At 39.1% G+C, this 20,148-nt stretch overlaps 2 protein-coding genes across 6 annotated transcripts in view; one reads left to right on the top strand and one right to left on the bottom strand.

The window, feature by feature from the left end:
- LOC148426649 (tax1-binding protein 1 homolog B-like) overlaps positions 1-1,793 on the top strand; it is a 16,167-nt gene extending 14,374 nt beyond the window's left edge. For all 5 annotated transcript variants that reach the window (XM_088410310.1, XM_088410311.1, XM_088410314.1 and 2 more), the window contains one exon: positions 1,064-1,793. In XM_088410310.1, coding sequence (XP_088266436.1) covers positions 1,064-1,262 — 199 coding nt within the window. In that variant the 3' untranslated portion in view covers positions 1,263-1,793. The remainder of the gene's footprint in view (positions 1-1,063) is intronic.
- On the bottom strand, positions 1,782-18,283 carry LOC148426650 (juxtaposed with another zinc finger protein 1-like). Its single transcript, XM_088410316.1, has 5 exons — positions 18,070-18,283; positions 6,811-6,883; positions 6,100-6,296; positions 4,340-4,509; positions 1,782-4,240 (listed from the first exon to the last, which is right to left on the bottom strand). Exons 1-5 carry the CDS (start codon positions 18,182-18,184, stop codon positions 4,061-4,063), a joined length of 735 nt encoding a protein of 244 aa, XP_088266442.1. The 5' UTR covers positions 18,185-18,283; the 3' UTR covers positions 1,782-4,060.
- Between the last annotated feature and the right edge of the window lie 1,865 nt (positions 18,284-20,148).

Genomic DNA, 20,148 nt, shown 5'->3' on the forward strand with positions numbered 1-20,148 from the left:
CCAGCCAATCACAGAGTACATAATGACGAATGACCACTCGCGCTTACAAACACACCTAAGGGCATTTTGGAGTACCTACCATGCATGTTATTGGGATTGTGGGTGTAAACCGTACACAGAGAAACGCAAACTACACATAGGAAGGCCAGAAGTGAACCTGGGACCTCAGAACTGTGTGCTAACCACTTCCTGTCGCTATGTGATAATATCCTAAATTAGGTAAAGTGCAAAAAAGTATATAGGCCATGTACTTTTTGGTAATGTACCTTATTATAAATTATTTGTTCAGCATTAGGTTCATCACTTATGGTTTTAACCAAGAAATTTAATTTTAGTGCATCCCTACTAAAATGATCTGAAAAATTGCTTGAAGTCCATGATATATAGTGGGCTCATTGGGTTCCCTATTGGCGAGTTTAGTAAGAGAAGTGCTATAGATGGCGGAATCAGTTGGCTGGCAGCACATGTCTGTTGCAACTAACAGCAGCTCGTGTTAGCTGAGGTTGTTACGGCATTACTTTCAATAAAAAAATGGAGCATACTGAACCAACGTCCCGAGTCCTCCGCGCAGGTAACAGAAAATACCAGAATTTGACCCCCAAATTCAGGGTGCGTCTTATATTTGGTGAATAGCGGTAATTTCTACTTATTTGGCAATTGACAAAAGAAAACAACACCATACCTTCTGATGAAACTTAAGGTGGTTGGCAGGCATCAATCAAAATAGTTTTAATCTCTTGCAACATAACCTAATATTACCTTCTTTTTAAAAAATAAAATGGAAGCATGGAAGTATTTTCTCAATGGAAAATGTGTTAACTTTTTTGATATTTTTGTAATGCTGGCAATTACATTATGTCAAATAATCACTTTGAATAACTACATTGCAGTTTGTGCTTTTTTTTGTTTATACTCAAGAACTTAACTTTTTACCAGTCTTTTTTTTTTCTTGCATGAATCTGAATTTCTACTTAGGTACAAAGCATTAGTGCTTCTGCCACTTGCACTGTTGACAAACAAGCCGTAAGTAACGCTTCCCTTCCCTCCGTGCGTTTGTGTGCAGCATGGACATGAAGCGATGCCCGCTGTGTGAGGTCATCTTCCCACCAAACTACGACCAGTCCAAGTTTGAGGAGCATGTTGAGAGCCACTGGAAGATCTGCCCCATGTGCAGCGAGCAGTTTCCGCTGGACTGCGACCAGAAGGTGTTTGAGAATCACGTGCTCACCCACTTCGACGGACATCCTCTCGAATTCGACTAGTCGCCACGTTTCACGCATGACGACGGTGGTATGAACATCCATCCCGTACTACTAATTTCTTTCATAGACGCTTGTCAGTAAATCGGAATTGTTTTAGTTTCCTACTGGCTTTTTTGTGGAAATGTTGTTGATTAACATTTCCACTTTACAGTTAATCCTGAAAACCAAATGTTTAACCTCACACTGTTGACGTTATCTAAGATAGAGGTGGGGAAGCTATGGCCAGACAGGTCTTATGCGACACATGCTCATAATATCACAACCGGTTCCCCACCCGTGCTTTAAAGAAAGCCGTATATATAAGACATTATTATACAGATTTTTGTCAGATTTATTTTAGAATAAGTAAGCCAATGAATGATATTGTGACTGGCTTGATACTGTGTGTGACACTCTGGGTTTCTTTTCTATCGGCTTTGAATATTTAGTTGGTGCGTCAAAGCATGTTGTTGAGTTTCTGTTTAACGCGATTATTTTACCCCATATACTTGTTTTATCTGTTAATGGAACTAATAAAGATTTGAAACATCAGGACCACTTTTATTAAAAAGCTTCTCTTTCAAGGAAATACATCAACAATTTTCTATATCATTTGTATTACGCTCATTACACAATAGTGCCCTCCCAACCCCCAGGAACATATGAAAATATAATTTAATGCACTTTACTTCTAATACATTCACTGTACAGGTATACTCAAAATTTTTGGCAGTACAATACTGACAACTTGCCGTTAGACTGATGTTCCATGCCAAAACATTTTGAACAATAACAACTATGCTGGAGCAGTATGAAACTAGTACAAAGACAAGGCCCCCTTTTTAGCAGAGGCGGGGAACCTACCTCTTGCGGGCCTTACAAAACATCTTTGGAACAGTTGGGAAAAACCTCCCACCCACCCACAAAGACTCATGTGATTTTTCTGTTGTGTTGAAAATTGAGTATGGCCTTTGAAGGAAAAAGGTTTCCCACCCCTGCTGAGTGAGGGCTCATGGATGCCCCCACTGTCGTTATGGAATGGTTCACAATTCAAGGCAAGCACGAACGTCACAAGACTGGAAACACTGGAAATTTGGTGCTCGATTCCCCCCCAAATGACTGCCACTTTTACTGTAAATATTTACAGACACCGGGAACGTGAGGTTGGCAAAAATGATCATTTGTTGGCAACCTGTTCCAAAAAACAAAAGTGCTTCAAAAACTGCATAGGGACAATGAAGCTAAATGATAGCAAAGAGAGCTTAAACACTGGCAGAACACGTGTTAGAAGGGGTGCTGAAATGTTTACAAATATCACCTGAGTTCACCCACGGGCACTCGGGTGTTTGCAATGTGAAAAAACACTTAAAAAAAACAACTTCTTAAAACGAACTTAATGTATACTTACAAAAAAACACCCAAATCTAATTAAAGTGAACTTAAATGTTGGTCAGCATATATATACGCCACACTGACCAAAGGAAAAAAAAAAATCAAGACAAAAGAATAAATGAGGAAAATCTATATTCATAAAAATGTCAAGGCTGACAACCTGTCCAGGGTGCACATCACTGGGATGTCGCCTTCAGTCTGCCTATGTCCCAGAATAAAGTCGTAAAATAAATGGATGAATAAATCTAATTCTTTGAGAATTTCATAATCAAGAACGTCTAGATCCTGATCATGTGATCAGAAATCAGACAGGATTATATCATTTTCAGCCGATGGCAAACAGGGGTAAAGTAAAATGTACACTTTCTTAAAATGTATATTTTTTTCATTTTAAGGGCTATAAAAGAACACGTAATGGTCATAAGGGGAAAAATTTGTTTTACACTACGCTACGCAACATTGCAACACAGCTGAAAACCGCAATGGTAAAAACAGCCAGTAGGGGAATATTTCAATGTTTTCGGCTATTTGGTTTAAAATACTGCTTCATAGCCATATAAAAGGCATACGCAAAAAAAAAAAAAAAAAAATCTAGAAACCATTTTTTGCTGTCCTTACTATTTTGGTGAGGTATCCAATCGGGACTATCAGCATATCTTCAAAATCTGGAGATATAGGTAAAAAAAAATAAAAAAAATAAAATGGGGCACCCCCCCCCTTTTTTTTTTTTCATAAAAACTTTTAAACATTTAAACTTTTATTCGAACACAATTTAGGAATGATTTCTTCAACGTCTTCTAAAATTGTGATTCCTCCCCCCACAAACATGATCATTTTAATGGAAGGACTGGGATTGCTTTATTCGGGACAGGACATCCTTCCCAAATTTTTTGCTATCCATTTTTCAGAGCACTCGAGCTCATTTCAAGCTGCGAGGTGGGGTAAACCCTCGACGAGTTGCCAGCCAATCACAGGGCACATTGCCGGACACCCGTTGGCGCTCACATTAGACCCATTTGGACGATAAATAGGTCTGGATAAAAATTGGTAAAATGCTTTCTAAAAGCTGGGCAGTATGATCTGTACAAAGGCAGCCCTTTTCATTGGATTGTAAATAGTGTGGTCAGCGTGTGTAAATCGGCATCTGTGTGGACCCCAGTTTGGCACATGTTGAATGACAAAAGACATTTTTGCCCTTTCTGTCTCATTTAAACAATCGACATATAGGTCTTTAAGAAAAAAAAAAAAGTCAATGTGCAAATTACAAAAAATGATGACCTATTTTCCCGTTGAACGCTTGGAATAAAACCAGTAGTGAATAATACTCCATTTTAAAGCATGCCCCCTAAAAATCTAGTGTCATCGTGAACGGTGAGCAGAAGATGATGAAATCTGCTGGTGATGGCGCCAGTCGTCCGCCTCGGGCACTACTGCTGCATCTTGCGATGGATTACGTCGACGGTGACGGGCGGGTGGAAGTTGATGGTGTGGTGCCGAAGACCCTGAGATGTTTTGTAGCTCTTGCCGCAGCGGCACTTGAAGGGTTTGCGCACTCGTATCTGCGCCCGGTGTCCGTTCTTGGCGTGATACTTGATCCCGTTCACATTCTGGAACGAAAACATAATAAAAGTTGTGCTTGGTGAGTACTAAATTATATGATTGTGTGACTATCCGGACATCTGATTTGATAAGAGTGTGGAAGCAACCTTGTATCTCTTCTTACAGCCCGGGATGGGGCAAGCGAAGGGTTTCTCATCGCCGCCGTTCATGCACATGGAGCTGAGGATGGACTGGGAGCTGATGGCGTTCTCCGTGGTCCAAGACTCGTCGCTGTCGGACTCCTCAAAGTCCATCTCCTCTTCGTCGCACTCACTGCCTGTGTGTCAAGTCCCATCGAAAATTAAGAATGGGTTACGCTAAGCATGGCAAGAAGCGGTGCTCAATGGTGGAGATCTAGGAAATCTGGACTTTCTCTGACTTAATTGCCATTTATCCATTTTTCCTAATTAGTGTTGCAGATGTGTTTTTTTTTTTTAAATGTGGGATGAAGCCAGAGTACCCGCAGAAAAGGCAGCGGGCGAAATTCAACCCGCAGAACTGTTAGGCAGATGTGCTAACTCATAAACCACTGTGCCCCTCAGACTTTGCACTATGTGGGGAAAAAACAGTCCCCCCCCCCCCCCCCCCCCCCACCCAAAAAAAACAAAACAAAACAAAAACAGTCAATCAAAAATAAACACTGTTGTTTATACTGCGAGCTGCTGTGGGAGGCAAAGATTATCAATTTGACTGGTGTCACGACCCATGTTTGCGGAAGGAACTTCAAAATAAAAGCATACCAAGGCCATTTGTGTCATACTTGTTAGTTTATTTTGAAGCAATGACCGGCCTCACAACATTTGGCTGCTTGACTATGATACAGAAGTTTGGTAGGCAGTGCATTCTCCCTAACAGTGACTGCCTGGTAAATGTGTCTATCCTGCCTGAGTCATTTTACTCTTTATTTAGCGATATCACTACAAAAGAGGAGCGGTTACTTTATTTTAGTGGTGCTGAGCTTGGCTGCTGGAAAAGTAGATCTCGAGGCAAAAAGGTTTGGGCACTCCTGGTCTTCTTGCTTTGTTGCACTGCTTGTGTTCAAATATCCACTGCTTCAAGGGTTATTCTGTACCACCGTGACACTGATGCTATTGGTTAGCTTGTCTATGGTGTTTCCCATTGTGTTAGCATTAAGCTAGCAGACCTTTAGGCAAACTTAAGTGGTCTTTGGGTGTCCGGGGATTTTCCAGTAGCCTTGCCTTATCCCCCAACTTGAGCTGACTTTGAAAGGGTCATAATATATATTTTCTTTCAACACCTCAAAATGTTCAGTGGCATCAGCCCTATCCATACTTAAACATTTTTTGAAAAATGTAAACATGTAAAAAAATGTAATAATAGCAATAGTAACTATGGTGTGTATTTATGAAATTGAAATGGAATATTTATTATGTCATAATTAGAGTATTTTGACTTTTGAAGACTTGCATTATGGAAGTCCAGGCTAAGCCAATCATCGAAGTCATTGAAAGGCTTGCAAATGTCATAAATGTTTTTTTTGGCACCAACACAAACATTTCTATTGCAACCCATTTGCGAGTTGCCGTCGAAAGGATTAAATCTGGGGAAATGCATCATAAAACATCGGGTTTTCAATATGTCCAAAATTGACAATATTCCCAATTTTGAATGGCAGTAAATGAGCCTGCCATGGGCTAAATTCGACACCTGTAGGGTGTACTCTCAATCTCCATTTGCAAGCATTTAGAAGGGACGGCAGCATGGCATATTGAAAGAATCGGTATATAGAAGCATATTGGTTGTACGTCCCTGTGTGCCCTGCGATTGGCTGGCACCAGCAAGCCTGCGACCCAAGCGAGGACAAGCGGCTATGGAAAACAAATTGACATGAATAGCGGAAACTTACCAGTGGGAGTGCTGCTGCGAAAGGACGAGGAGGGGGTGATGGGCGGAGTGACCGGAGGCGTGAGGTTGCCGCTGGCGTGCCGAGGCGGCGCCGACACGCTGTTGCGACACAAACTTCCAGTTAAAGACAGCGACAATTTGGGCTGCATCTTTTTCTTCAGTGCCTCGTGCTCTCGCCTTGCTGCTTCCGTCATGAACCTGCAGGAAAAAAGAGCATCAATACACGTCTCGTGCTTGAACTATGGTTCGGGATATTGTGAAGAGAATTCAGAAATCTGTTTCTGATATATGTGTTTGAAGATACTGGTAATTGCTGAAATGCAAAAAAAAAAAAAAAAACACTACTAGGTCTAGTCCCGTACAAGAGGTTTATGGAGAGTTGGTTTAAATGCACATCATAAAAATGAAAACGTCCAAGCAAAAAGTGGCATTAACAAATTAAGTGACAACCACATAAACGTGCTTGCATGCAGGCCGGGAGTCGTCGGCAGCCAATTCTGTATAATGTGCCACTCGGTCACCATATCAAAGTTGACTCGCTGTTGTAAAAACAAAACCAGCTCCCAAATCCCGATTCAACTCCTCTAAACGATCCCCCAGATGACGTGTAAAATGCGCTTTGATAGGGCACACAGTGACGCACATCCAGCGTTTGTTGAAACACAGTGAAGTGGTCGGTCTACTGAGCTCGTCGCTCAGAGTTTTTGTTTACCTGTTAATGTAACTGAGGGCGACATAGGTGGGTTGCTGCTGCTCCTGCTTCTCCAGAAGACGCGGGTCCGTATCTGGGGACCACAAAGAGATATGGTCGAGCCTTCTTCAGTCAATGACACAAAAGCAGAAATCATTTGTGATGGGCCTATTTTATCTATCAATTTTCGAGATTACATTGTTTTTTCCCCTGGCTTTTCTTGCAAAATATTGCAACAAAAATGACAATGAAAATCCGAATAACACTTAAAAAAGGGAAAGGAAAAAGGAAATACTAAGTTTTCCAATGGAGTCACGATAACATTATGCAGGAAAAAAATGTTTCATGTTCAACTTAATTTACTTTTAATTTGAAAAGAAAAATGTACTGTTCCTGGCACAGCATTTAAAAGCATTAAATTTGATCAGGTAATACCTTCAGAAACCCTGCTACCCTCTCCAGGAGGGTGTTGCAGATTTGAAACAGTGAATTAATCCCCTGACTATTCCACATTCATATTTAATAAGACATTTTTTTTTTTTTTTACTCAGAAGTAAAAACAAAACAAATATACTCAAACTTTATTTCAGCCTGCGGGTTAAAGGGATACCCCACTTACAAAGTTGTTTGTTTATAATTCATTTGATGACTAAATTATCTTTCATGTAAAATTAACACATTTTGTTACTTGTCAAAAAGTGCAGGTGAAAACAGATGAGACTTGAGTGGTTGCTAAGCATGCTTCAAGCTTACTCGAAAATGTGTTTTTAAAGATATTAGTTGTACATGATAAATGATTTAGCTATACAATTGATTATAGACAAAATACTGACATTTTACGACTGAAAATGGCTATATTAGTGGACTGTCCTTTCAAAATATCACTGGGTGCCCCAACATCCATTTGAGAACTGCTACTCCAGACAGCAAGTGAATCAACAGTGCCCCTGCTGGTTGCAGCCAAGTAATACGTCAATTTTGACTTTTGCTTCAAGACATTATAGAATCAAAAGGCAATTCCACTGTGCGTTTGTCCAACATAATGCCATTGTCATATCACATGCTTTTTGTCGTTGTTAAAAAATAAGTGTTCCTATCATAATCTCAAATACTGTACTTTTTGCAAAGCTCACATCCACATATACAGTCATGACTATGACTCATTCATGACTATGGTAAACACACACTGAGCTGGGAGCCAGACATCCATCTTGTTTAGCGGTGCTAAATGTACAACAATAGCCAATCTCCACACCCCGAGGTGAAGCAGGCCCGACTTCAAACGTTCCTCACAGCAGCGCCCATGTGGGAGAAGAGAGATGGCCCATAAAACTTAGCTGGCTGTGGAGCTCCGCCTCCTTGTCTGTCTGCCGCTGACTGAGCTGTGAAAGACTGCTACCCCCATGTGGCTGCTTTCCATCCACCCGCCATTCACGGGATCTTCCAGCCCGTGCTGCTTGCGCCACCACTTTGTGCGTGATGCCAAATACATTAAGGCCTAATGCATATGTCAGCAAACGGCCACACTGGTTGCTTTGAGAAAACATTCGTATACTTCTTTTAGTCTCTTTTTGGGTACTGAGTGGGGGAGGGAGGATTTTGCAGCAGGTCGGCCAAGTAAATAGCAACATTTTGTTGATTAGTTACAATGTTTTAATGTAGAAAACGCCAAAGTGGCAAAAAATGAGTGTTTGGGATCATACAGATGGAAAGTCAAGGTTAGTGGTAAATAATTCAAAGCTTTCACATAGCAGTTAGCAGCAGGTAATGACCAATTCAGGGACACTTTGTTCGCTCTGATTCACTCGTGGAAATAAGCGGTCAAGAAGGAAGGGGGTGAGACAGCCACACAGTGAGAGGTACGGCTTCAGTAAACAAGACGTTTCACTTCTGGTTATCAATATCGATACCATAAAACTCATACTCATACAGTGTGCCAAATGTAATTTATATGCATATACTGTACATGGAAGTGGAAAAAATATACCACAAACCAAATCCTTTATAAGTTTTCTGTCATTACAGTGTTCCCCAACTTAGTTTGTGGATATGTTATGGCAGCTTCACTCTATTGTCATGTTTTATTTATAACCATGTTTTTATTGCAGGTTTACGTTGCTATTATTATTATTACTATTATTATTATTATTATTATTATTATTTTTAATATTTCTTCCTTTTAAGTCAGACCAGTCAAAAAGTTATTTAAAAAAAATCAACCTCTACTACATGGATTTTCATTTAGTCGTTGCGGTGACTTAGTGAATGACAGTGTATGTGCATATTTCAGTTTATTATCATTTATGTAGATAATTCACGTTACTGCCCGTGTTAAGTAAGCAATGGGTGTTTATACTGTTTATATGTTCGTTTAGTGTTGACGTTGCACTTACAATTAGCAGTTGTTGTTAGTAATTGCTAACTGCTAATGTAGTTTAAATACAGTGTGTTTACATAATAATGTTCGGGAAGCGGCTATGTTAGTTATTGGGTTCAAGACTTGTTATTTTGTTATTTTTCAGATACTACACGATACATGAGCCATGATATTTGATGACACCTTACAATATTCAAGGACTTGTGCACCACTGAGGCAAAAGACATTTTGAGTTCAACTTGAAGACTGATGTGCTCGCTTACCGGAGCCCCCTGGTGGTGGTCAATATAATCCAAATAACCAGTCCAGTGGTCAAAATCCCCAAGAGTTTCAGAAAAAGATCTGACAGTTAAGTAATAATATTTTGCGAGGGAAAGCGGTTCGGAAGATGGATTACATCCACCCGTGTCTGGATACCACGACAAGGATTGTCTGCATGTTTACTGAGATGTTGTCAACAAAAACATCTAATATGCCTGATGTTGAAAAGCTGTCCAGTGATGTCAGAAAACAGAAGTCACATTAAACGGGTAAGAACACAATTTCGTCAAAGGCACATTTTTAACAAACAAAACCACAAATTGGCTTTTATATAGAGAATTCACATTTTGTCAGTTTATATTTGAAAATACAAAACCACATTTTGGTTCATAGGGGCTCTTTCAACAATTTTGGGTTGCAGACCACTGCCATAGAATATCATACGACACTTTTTATGATACAGGCAAGTAAGGTTCTGAGAACAGCTTGACACCCTCAAGGACACTCCATAACAAACGCATGTGTTTCATTAGCGGTGGATCTGGTGAGAGGGACAGCCCCACTACTCTCCTTCTTCCATCCAAAGTCATGGAAACAGTGTAGGAAAGATGGTGACAAGCGCCAAATGCCAGAGGCGGCACACAAAGTCATGTTGTTGTGAGCGTTGTACGGTGGTATGTGTAAGCCCAGCAGAAGTTCACTAATGAGCCTCCGCGAGTGGAATGGCAGCCCGCTCAAACAGCAGCGCATCAATCTGTTGCCACACGCTGTAAATCTCGCACACCTCACGTGGAGACTACGGAGATGGATGGTCTCCGGGGGGCAATTCCCTACAAGCCTCTGCTATTCTTTTGGGGCCCACCAACGCTCAGGCCAGGACCGGGGGGACCAGGAGGAAGGCGCCTCAAGTAGCGATGGGAACCCCTTTAAACAAACTACACCGGTGGTCTACCTTGGTGGGCAAAAATTAGCAGGCATGGTATGGAGAGATGTTTAGTCAGAATATCTAGTTACGGAGGTCCTTTGATAAACTCGGGTGACAGGTAACATAGAAGGTGAATCGTGGTCAAAATGGTTGATTTGTGAAATACACGTGCGTTACTAATATTAATAATACTTTTTGTGTGTCCAATCTACAAAGGTTTGAACGTCGGGAGTGTTTAAACAAGAGACAAATGTAAGAAAATGTTCATTCCAATCTGATAATATTGTATAATGTGTAATCTGAGGTTTTTTACAGCTTTAAAACATGTATACTTATTGTAAAATAAAAAACATAAAATAAAGATGGCTACCTCGTGGCTTTTGTAATCCTGGCGATAAACGAGCGACCAATGTACAGTTAATGTCTGTAAAAACACATTTTGCTACTTGCTTCCCACTGACAATGACATCATACGTAATCAGGCTCAGATAACGAATGACGGCTCAGCTTGCAAACGTCACATGACCAAAGCCAGAAAACAGGTGAGCTGTGATTGGTTACCTGAGTCTTTCACACATGTGATGTCATTTTCAGATGACTACTGGCAGAAAAATGTTCTAAACGTACCAATTAAACGTGAAAAATAATTCAGTTAGCAAATTCATGATAGACATAGTAAGAATTTGTAACTGCTGAAATTGTTAAATAATTAAAGTATACCTTTGAACAAAGACTATTCATGAGTTTGTTTTTGAGGTACTGTATATTTTAAGTATTGGAATGAGTGAGTGCAAGTATCAGCCGCTATCTTAGTCGCTGCACATGGGGCAGTTTTATGGTCACAAACTAGAAATGACAAATTAAGAGAAATGAAAATTGCCATTATTTTCATGGGTTTTTAAGAAAAATGCTACATTGGATTAGGTTGGTCTTTATTTTTTCCAAATTAACTGTCTGCTTTTTTGTGTGAGGGGGTAATTTGTGTATCAACAGTACAGTATTGGTGACTACTCATAGTTGAGTAGTACCATCTGAAAAAAAAATATCCCTCGTAATTAGGGGCAAACATTTATGTTTTATTGATTAAAAAAAATGAATATTTCAAAAGACTATTGCACTTTACAATTTGAGTCACCGTTGCTATTTAAGATATTTTCTCTACAAGCCGATACTGTTTTCCAGATTTTCCAGTCTTTCCCTGGACATGAACTGACCAAAGTTAAGCGCAAATATTACAAAACTAATGTTTAAAATAAAGAGAAAAGAAAAAAAAAAACCTTGGATGAGAACAAAAGTGTGGGTTTATTAGTTTATTTATTTTTTGGAATGCAGATGAAAGAAATGATTCACTATAATTACTAACAGATTAACAGCAGGTCTGGACCCATTGTTATAGCAGCGTAACCTGTACAAATATTTTTTCAAATTAAAATGCGTCACAATTTTTCACTAATCTATGATAAATTAGTAGCAAAGCCGTAATTACAGTAAATATTTGGAAAAAACCCACCCCTAAGCCATTATTAGTATTGATCAATCAAATCAAATCATATGGTGAGAACATAACCCCTTCTCAAGATATTTTATAATATGCCGTTCGAAACCTCAAAACATCCTACGCCCATCCCCAAAAACCCCTGTACCCACAAACAAGTGAAAGCCAAACGTATACCTGCCTAGTTAAACCGCAATGCAGGACTCTAATGTGTAGTCAAAAGAGGAATAACAACACATCATGGGAAGTTGAGCAATATCCACGCAGACCTCCACGGTGACACAATTTCTCCGAGGAGCACTCAATAAGGCACCTTCCAAACTTATATTCTAATTAGAACATGCATACTTTCAAATGCCCATCCTTAGTTTGATGAACATGCTCTCATCGGTGCCCCGCTGACAACAGAACTCAAGCGGCGAGCAACAAACCTTTCTCAGACAAGAGAGGAAGTGACGCCTGCCGCCTGCTAACAACGCCCTCTATGACCTACGACCCCTTCCCCCGCCTCTCGTTTTCTACCGTCGTCTGGCTCTCCCCATCCAGCCTCAAGGCCAGATGCAACGCGGTTTAGGGCCAAGTGCCGTGCCGCCATGTTTATAGCGACTGTGATCAGCGGGGGACACTAGCAGGGGCGGTGGCGCAGGCGATTCGTTATAATGTGGCCTCAAGAAGGAAATGAAAGCGCGTAGTTGTGCTCCATGTGTCAGATGTTTCGTGGCTTACTCGACACACGGAAAGCGGTTCAAACGATCCGTCCCCAAATTTTTTCAACATAAACATTTTTATATGCTGCATGTTACACCAAATGACAAGTAGCTTTGCCCCAAGCCACTCCTCTTTAGAGTACCGCTTTAAGAACTATAATTTTTAATTAGCGAATGAAGGCATTGTCAGAATCTAAATTGTAGAGAATTATTGTCACATGTACGGCACAATACCACACTGTGAAATTCTTACTCTGCTCACCTCAGAAGACAAGTAACTCAGTAAGTGGTATTTTTTGGGCACTACAGCCGTTGTTGAACATCATACAAGCTTCATAAGTCCATAGTACAAGTGCTAAGAAAGAGGACATCACCACATTTTTCTAAAGTTGGTCATGTGATGTTAGCAAACTCAGCCTTCATTGGTTATTACCTTTTGCTTCTAATTTATATTCTACAAGCACAATATTTATCAGGATACTGTGTTTAGAAAAGTGAGGTTAATTATTAAATAAACAGAGAATTATTTTAGCTATTATTCTGATTTCAGCCTTTTAACATTTTTTATTTTCTGATTCCTGTCGTCACTAAAGCGGACTGATTGTTTTGTGTTTAATGAAAAATAAGGCATTTGCAAAAGTCTGCTTTTACTTTGAAAAACTAATACTGTATACTGTATAGTATTACATCATGTAAAATAGAATGATGTTTAAAAAAAACAGAAAAAACTGGCAGTCTGCTTGTACTAAATGTAGTCCTCATAATGTAAAACCAATAGCATTACACCGCACATATGGTTAAGGACAGTATATTCAAATTGGACCAGCAGTTAACTCGCAAACATACCATTGTTGAATGTTATTAATCTGAGCTAGGTTTAGCTTTCTGTCTCAGTCATTGCACATGAAAAGGAACGGTGGTCTTGGGGGGGTGGGGAAAGCTAATTAGGCCAGCCAGCTGCACGGATCAGGGAACTAGTTAGTGCTTTTTTTGAATTTATTACTTCCGTGTGCGGGGCAGAGGATGTCAAGCAAAATCTTCTAAATGAGCCTCCACTGAGGGTTGGCAACAAGCAGACTGATTGTTGGCTAGCTTTGGCCACTGTAGGCCATCATGACGCTGGGCCCCAGCAACACACACACACACACACACACACACACGCACGCACGCGCACACACACACGCACGCACGCAGACAGGTCTTAATAACACTCATTGTGTGCTTGGAGTCAACTTAGGTCTGGTTTCTTAGCAACAAAGCAAACATTTGAGTGAGGTTCTTCCCTCAACACATAACCACTAGACCACTAAGGACATCTTTCAAGCTTAATAACTTGATTTAGGCTCCACGCTGAAATCTTTCCCCTCAAGCAGCTTTTCTTCTGGTCGTTGTTAGTACCCGCTCTTTCATTGTGGCTGAATATGTTGACGAAGTTAGAACCCATTAGTGATCTTGGATCTGCCCCTTTGCAGATGTTACAGCTTTCAGTCTCACCATATACCAACTATGCTATTGATTTAGGCATGCCATGAGAAAACCCAAATTTGACATTTTAATTTTATAAGGCGAGCAAATATGTTGAGGGATGACTGTTTTAGCATTACAGGAAAGATATAATTGTTTAACATTTTTCACAAAATTACAAATGCATCTTATTAAATCTAGGGATGTTCTATAACACTTTTCATCTGATACCAGAATGACTATTCAACCTCTAGATGGTCAGCGATTCCGATACCAGTACTGATATACTAATACTTTTGAAACACAAAATACCCCCAATAAACAATATAATTTTTTAAAAGACCTATCTATTTAAATACTGCAACTGTCTTTAAAATTTCATGAAGTTAATGTAATTTTTTTAATCTTTCTAATTTGTAATTTTCAAAAAATAACCCAAGCGTGGGTTGAAAAAGGACCAACACAATATTTGGGTCCATTTAACCCACCTTTCTGCATAGTTTTTTTACACAACGACCTTTTTTTTTTTTTTTTACCCAACGACCTTCTTTTTTTTTTTTTTTTTACCCCATAAGAAACAAACAACAAAATGGAAAATACCACTTTTTTTGAGTTATTGAGTTATTTTAACCCAACTGTTTTTGGACAGATACCAATACTTGGTATCGTTATGATACGTTATTACTTTTCTCATAGACAATGATTTTTTTTTTTTTTTTGGTACAGCAATATTATGACTAATTCTTAAAAAAAATTAATAATATATATATATATATATATATATATATATATATATATATATATATATATATATATATATATATATATATTTTTTTTTTTTTTTTTTTTTTTTTTCTCCATAAAATTGACATTTATTCATGGGACATTATAACATCCTTGAAAATGTTTTAGTAAATTTACATTTTTTTTTTTTATTTATAACATTTTTATTAAGAGAACATAGTTTTTGTAATATGACTATTCAACATTTCCTTAACAAAAACAAGATTATTCTTGTAAAATTGCAGTGGAAGTACAAAATACATTTTTGATCCTGAAACAAAAATGAACTTTTTCATATTTTTTCTCTATATTACAAGGATATTGTCCAAGTCCTGTATTTTTTTTTTTTTAAATAAAACTTAATGTGGAAACACCTTCAATTTCAGAAGATGTCAAACTTAGGAGGCTGACAAATTCAAGCTATTACCTTTTGAAAATGCACATCTGTGAACTGAAAGTCATTTCAGGTCATGAAGCATCATCAACATCAAAATGTTGACTTTAAAAAGTAAAAATATGTACAAAACTGTTATTTGGGCAGAAGATTCCGACTTTGAATAATCTAAATTAGCAACATTATTCTCTTTATATTAACATTTTTGTTTACCAAATAATTCTAAAGTTTCTTGATAATGACACAATTTTCACTGGTACTTTAAGTGAGGCATGTGGTCTTTGCCCTGCTCCATGTATTTAAAAAAAAAAAAAAAAAAAGCCTTAGATAACGTCACGTGTGATTTGGCACTATGCCAATAAAATGGAACTAAAGTGGAACTTTAAGCCAGTAAAATCATTCTCCTTTTCGGTGAGGCCACAATACTCTTTTGAAGACTTCCAAGCTTACTACCAGTACACTAAATGAACAAAAGTATCGGAACTGTAGTTCAAGCCACCTCATGGGAGTGCAGGGCACATATTCATCTGGTCCCCTGTTGCACCAAGTACAGCTGGGTAGCGCCATCTATCGTCTGTCAGCCACACCGGGCAGCCTGTTGCTCCGAGTGGAGGATGTTGTTGCTTGTTTTGCAGGCGCCTAATTATAAAGGAGAATGTGCTTCATGCAGCAGGCCACCAGATGACGAGGAAGAGCGGCCAATTCAGGCACTCTGTCTGTAATTACGCTTCGCAGGCACTTGGCACAGCGTGCAAGATTTCGCACTTCTACGAGTGGGCACACAATGGGGGTGGGGTGAGGGATTAGGGGGGCATAAAGTTTTTCCACACAGAGTACACTAATTGCCTCATTATTCCCCAATAAGTCATTTTAGGGGATTTCCCCCCCTCCCTTGCGACTAACACCTTAGACACACGCACTACACACAATGAGAGGGGAGAGGATATTAAAGCCATTCAAGCAACAAACAAGAACAACAGAGGCAGCTGGGCCCTTGTCAGCTTCAATAACGAGACTGAAATATTACACCGAGGGAACAGATGCAGGAGCTAAGCATGCTAAAAAGTGAGCAAGGGAATTTACTTTTGGGATTACTTCAAGCTAAAAGACATTTGCTCTTAACTATCAAAGCCTCATGTTAAAAGCATCGCATCCATGGAGAACATTAAATAAATATTAAGTGCCGTTTTGATGATGCAGCTAGTTTATATAACAAACATGAATGCCAGGAGGAATTCAACACGCACGAGTGAGCAACAAAACCAAAACGGTCTATTGAATGCCATTGGGTCAACAGCAACAGCAACATTTTATGACATTAAATGACAAGGTTCTAGTTAAAATAAAAGTCGAGGACATGCAACTCATTATTACACGATCAAACTCGTTGCAGATGCAGCAACAAGCTCACCAGGTTTGATATTTGCCTGATATCAATATTTAAAAGCTAGACTTGAAAAAGCCATACTGAGTATATGCAGAGTTTGTAATAAAATATTTCAAAACAGAGCTTTCAGCTGTGCAGCTCCTCATTTCAGTTCCACCATCACCTGACAATATTGACCCGCCACACAATTTTAAGTCTCGCCTTAAGCTATGTTTTAAATCTGGACGCGCCAAAAGCCTATCAACCCCCCCACCCCCCTCTTTATTTAACGTTGTTGTAATGGGATTCCTGTTTTCATTGTTTTATTAGAGTATTGTAAAGGTGACCTTGTCCCCTGTAAAAGGTAGCTGAATATAAGATACACCAACACAGACTGATGCTGATAGTGTACATTTGTACGCAAAGTTGGAAAATGTTCCAATACTATGGCACCAATATAATTTTAGAAAAGAGAGAGGGAGCGAGCAAGAGAGGGTAATGAATTAAGGTATACAATTTGAATATGAAATCTTTTTAGTCTCCACCGTCCCGCGAAAACAATTGAGAAAAAAACTCAACCTGACTCAAGCACAAGAAGCTAGATGTATAATCAACATACAGAAATCATAAGGGTAATATATATATATATATATATATATATATATATATATATATATATATATATATATATATATATATATATATGAGATTGATTTTTTTTATTGATCACAATTAATCTCATGCTTTGACACCCCTGATCACGATTATCAGGGGAATTATCAGGGGATTTCAAAAGGTTAGTAATTATTCAACAATGGCGAAAACAATTGAATTTAATTATAAAAAACGCGAATAACTTATAAAATAATAACTTATTAAAACAATAGCAATCATTTAAAAAAAACACAGAAATAAGCCACTATTTGAGCAATGTTCTATACCGGCGCTGTATAAAAAATTAATGGAATAGTGGTACTTAAATCAGTTAATTTAATCCTTGATGAAATGAACGGTTTGTGCTCAAACATTTTATAAAGTCAAACTTCTCAGAATTTGAAATACAGTATTCCCCAAAACCCCAATAATGTTAACGATGGTAAACAAGCAATTTTTGAAGGCGTTCCCTCATGTCAAAAGATAAAAACTTTTATGAAATTCACAAGTTTTAGAGTTGTTTGAGGTTGTGTGCGAGTCAACCGCATTTCCGGTCGAAGTTGTGCGCGCAGGGCCTTTCGCTGCAATAAATGCTGCACGAGCGAGATGACAAAACGTCAACAACTCTTCTTCCTGTTGCATTCAAAAAGTCGACGACGTATAACAACGTGATCCCAAGCGCACAAACACTGAATTTATGTCGCGGCGTGATGGACAGGAAGTACAATAATAGCAGGCGAAGAGCGACTCCCACCACACCTAGCAACAGGGTTGTCAAGGAGCAGGAAGCCGCCGATTAGCTCGTTAGCCTAGCCGCTAATGCTAACCGCGAAGCTCGGCCGTCGGGCTCTCACCGATGTGGTTATCCTCGATGTGCAAGATGAGCTCGGACAGGGAATCGAAGTGGAGTCCGCAGCTGCCGAACCTGCAAGCGTTGGAGAAGAAAGAAGCAGCGGCGATGCCTGTCATGGTCGCTGCTGCATCGGAACCGCGGGAGAGCTCGGCAGCGGGCTGACGGCCGGTCCGCAGCGGTGGGAACAGCTGGAGCTGCAGGGGCGGTGGCGTGCGGCGCGCCGGCCGGGACTTTTTCTAAGATGCGTCAAACTCGACGCAGACAGGTAAAGTTACCGGAAGTGAGCCGTTTTGTCTTTCACAACAAAAGCGATACCTGAAAACGATGTCAAAGTTGCCACTCAGCGAGTTTTCTTTTAACACAATGGGATAATAACCCAACCGATGTAAAGTAGCATCGCTTTATACGTGTACATATACACTACCAGTCAAAAGTTTGGAAACACCTTGGAATTCCCTATCTTCAACATTGTCTTACTAAAGTCCTAAATGGTCGTTTATTATTTAAAACACAGACATTATGAAGACATAGAGATGGAATTATTTGGTAAACACACAATGTTGATCAAAACTAAAATTGCAAGTCGTCTTTAACTTTTAAAAATTGGAAGAAAAAAGAAAGTGGAAGAAAAACAAACATTTTCTTAGTCTCCAAATCTCTTGAACAGTTTTTGCCGGCTTCTGATATCAAATCTTGGTAAATGTGTGATCAACACACTCAAAATGTATTTGAATTCACAGTCATTCCGGCCCTTTGACAGAAACTATCACTACAATGCGGCCCAAAATAAAAATTTGTTTGACACCACTGTTCTATAATGTATATTGTACACTATTTATTGTTCATATTTATTTAATAATCACAAATCCGAGCACCTCTTCCAATATTGTTGTATACCTGCTGAAAAATGACAAAAGGGCATTCTATTCTATTCTATTCTATTCTATTCTATTCTATTCTATTCTATTCTATTCTGTAGAGGCAGTGTAAAGCAATGTTCCTGCCACAGTGGGGCAGTGTTGGTTAAACTTGTGCGCCACCGTCTCGTTTACCATAAACTTGTGCGGACCTGATGGTAAACCATTTATCTGCAATTCTAGTTATGACAAACACATTGCGATATGCAGTAGGTGATATTTTGGTCATCTTTGGGGAGCACTCCTGAGCGATGACAAAGTGCTGTCTCAATTTATTTTGGCTGCACTACCGTTAGCACATCTGCCTCACAGTTCTAAATTTCTTCCCGTGCTTACAGTACTGTACGTATTTTTTTTCTTCCAAATTCCAAGAACACCTGGGATCCAATTCAACCCCGACCCGGGGTATAGGGATAGATGAGTACATGCAGCTTTAATTTGTTTCGGTATCATGAATTTATTGAGGCTGCTAATGAAAAATGCAGCAGGTGATCATTGTTTTTCAGTTTAAATTATAATTGTGGATGAGGTCATGTAATTTGTGTTTTCCAACAATCAACATTTAATGAATTGCTTATTTAAACAAGGGTGGGCCGTATCTTATTTTATAGTTGTTGGCATGAAGAAATAATTTGATCTGTTATATTTTGACTAGGTCTTCAATTAGTGGTTTTGATCAGGGAATATCTCAGGGTCAAATATATTGTCTGTCACAAAACCGACAATAACAATAATCTGAGTTACTGCCAGTTTGTTGGCAATCAATAAAGTGCAGCTATTGATAAATCGCATTCAGTGTATCAACGTATTTTGTTTGGCGATAGAGGTAAAATACTGTCTTATGAATAGAATTTCTATTTTATTGGCGTCACATTCAAGCAACTAAACCCAAACGTGTTAATCAGAGGGAATATAAATAATTCATGATAGCTATTAGGAACCTTGTAAATATAAACTTTTTTAAAATGATGCTACAAATATATCCCTCTTGCAGTTCTTGCAGTTTTTCCCCTTTCCAGCTTGGTATTATATGGCTTAGAACTGAACACAAACAGCAGCCCGATTCAGATGTCAACAGAGCCATGGGTACAAGGTAAGCACACAAACCATTATCCTATACCCTAATAAATCCACAGAGGCATCAGACAGGCAGCCACATTCTC

This window comes from Hippichthys cyanospilos, chromosome 3, assembly GCF_059441005.1.
Source record: "Hippichthys cyanospilos isolate Australia breed blue-spotted pipefish chromosome 3, RoL_Hcya_1.0, whole genome shotgun sequence".
NCBI classification, from domain to species: domain Eukaryota; kingdom Metazoa; phylum Chordata; class Actinopteri; order Syngnathiformes; family Syngnathidae; genus Hippichthys; species Hippichthys cyanospilos.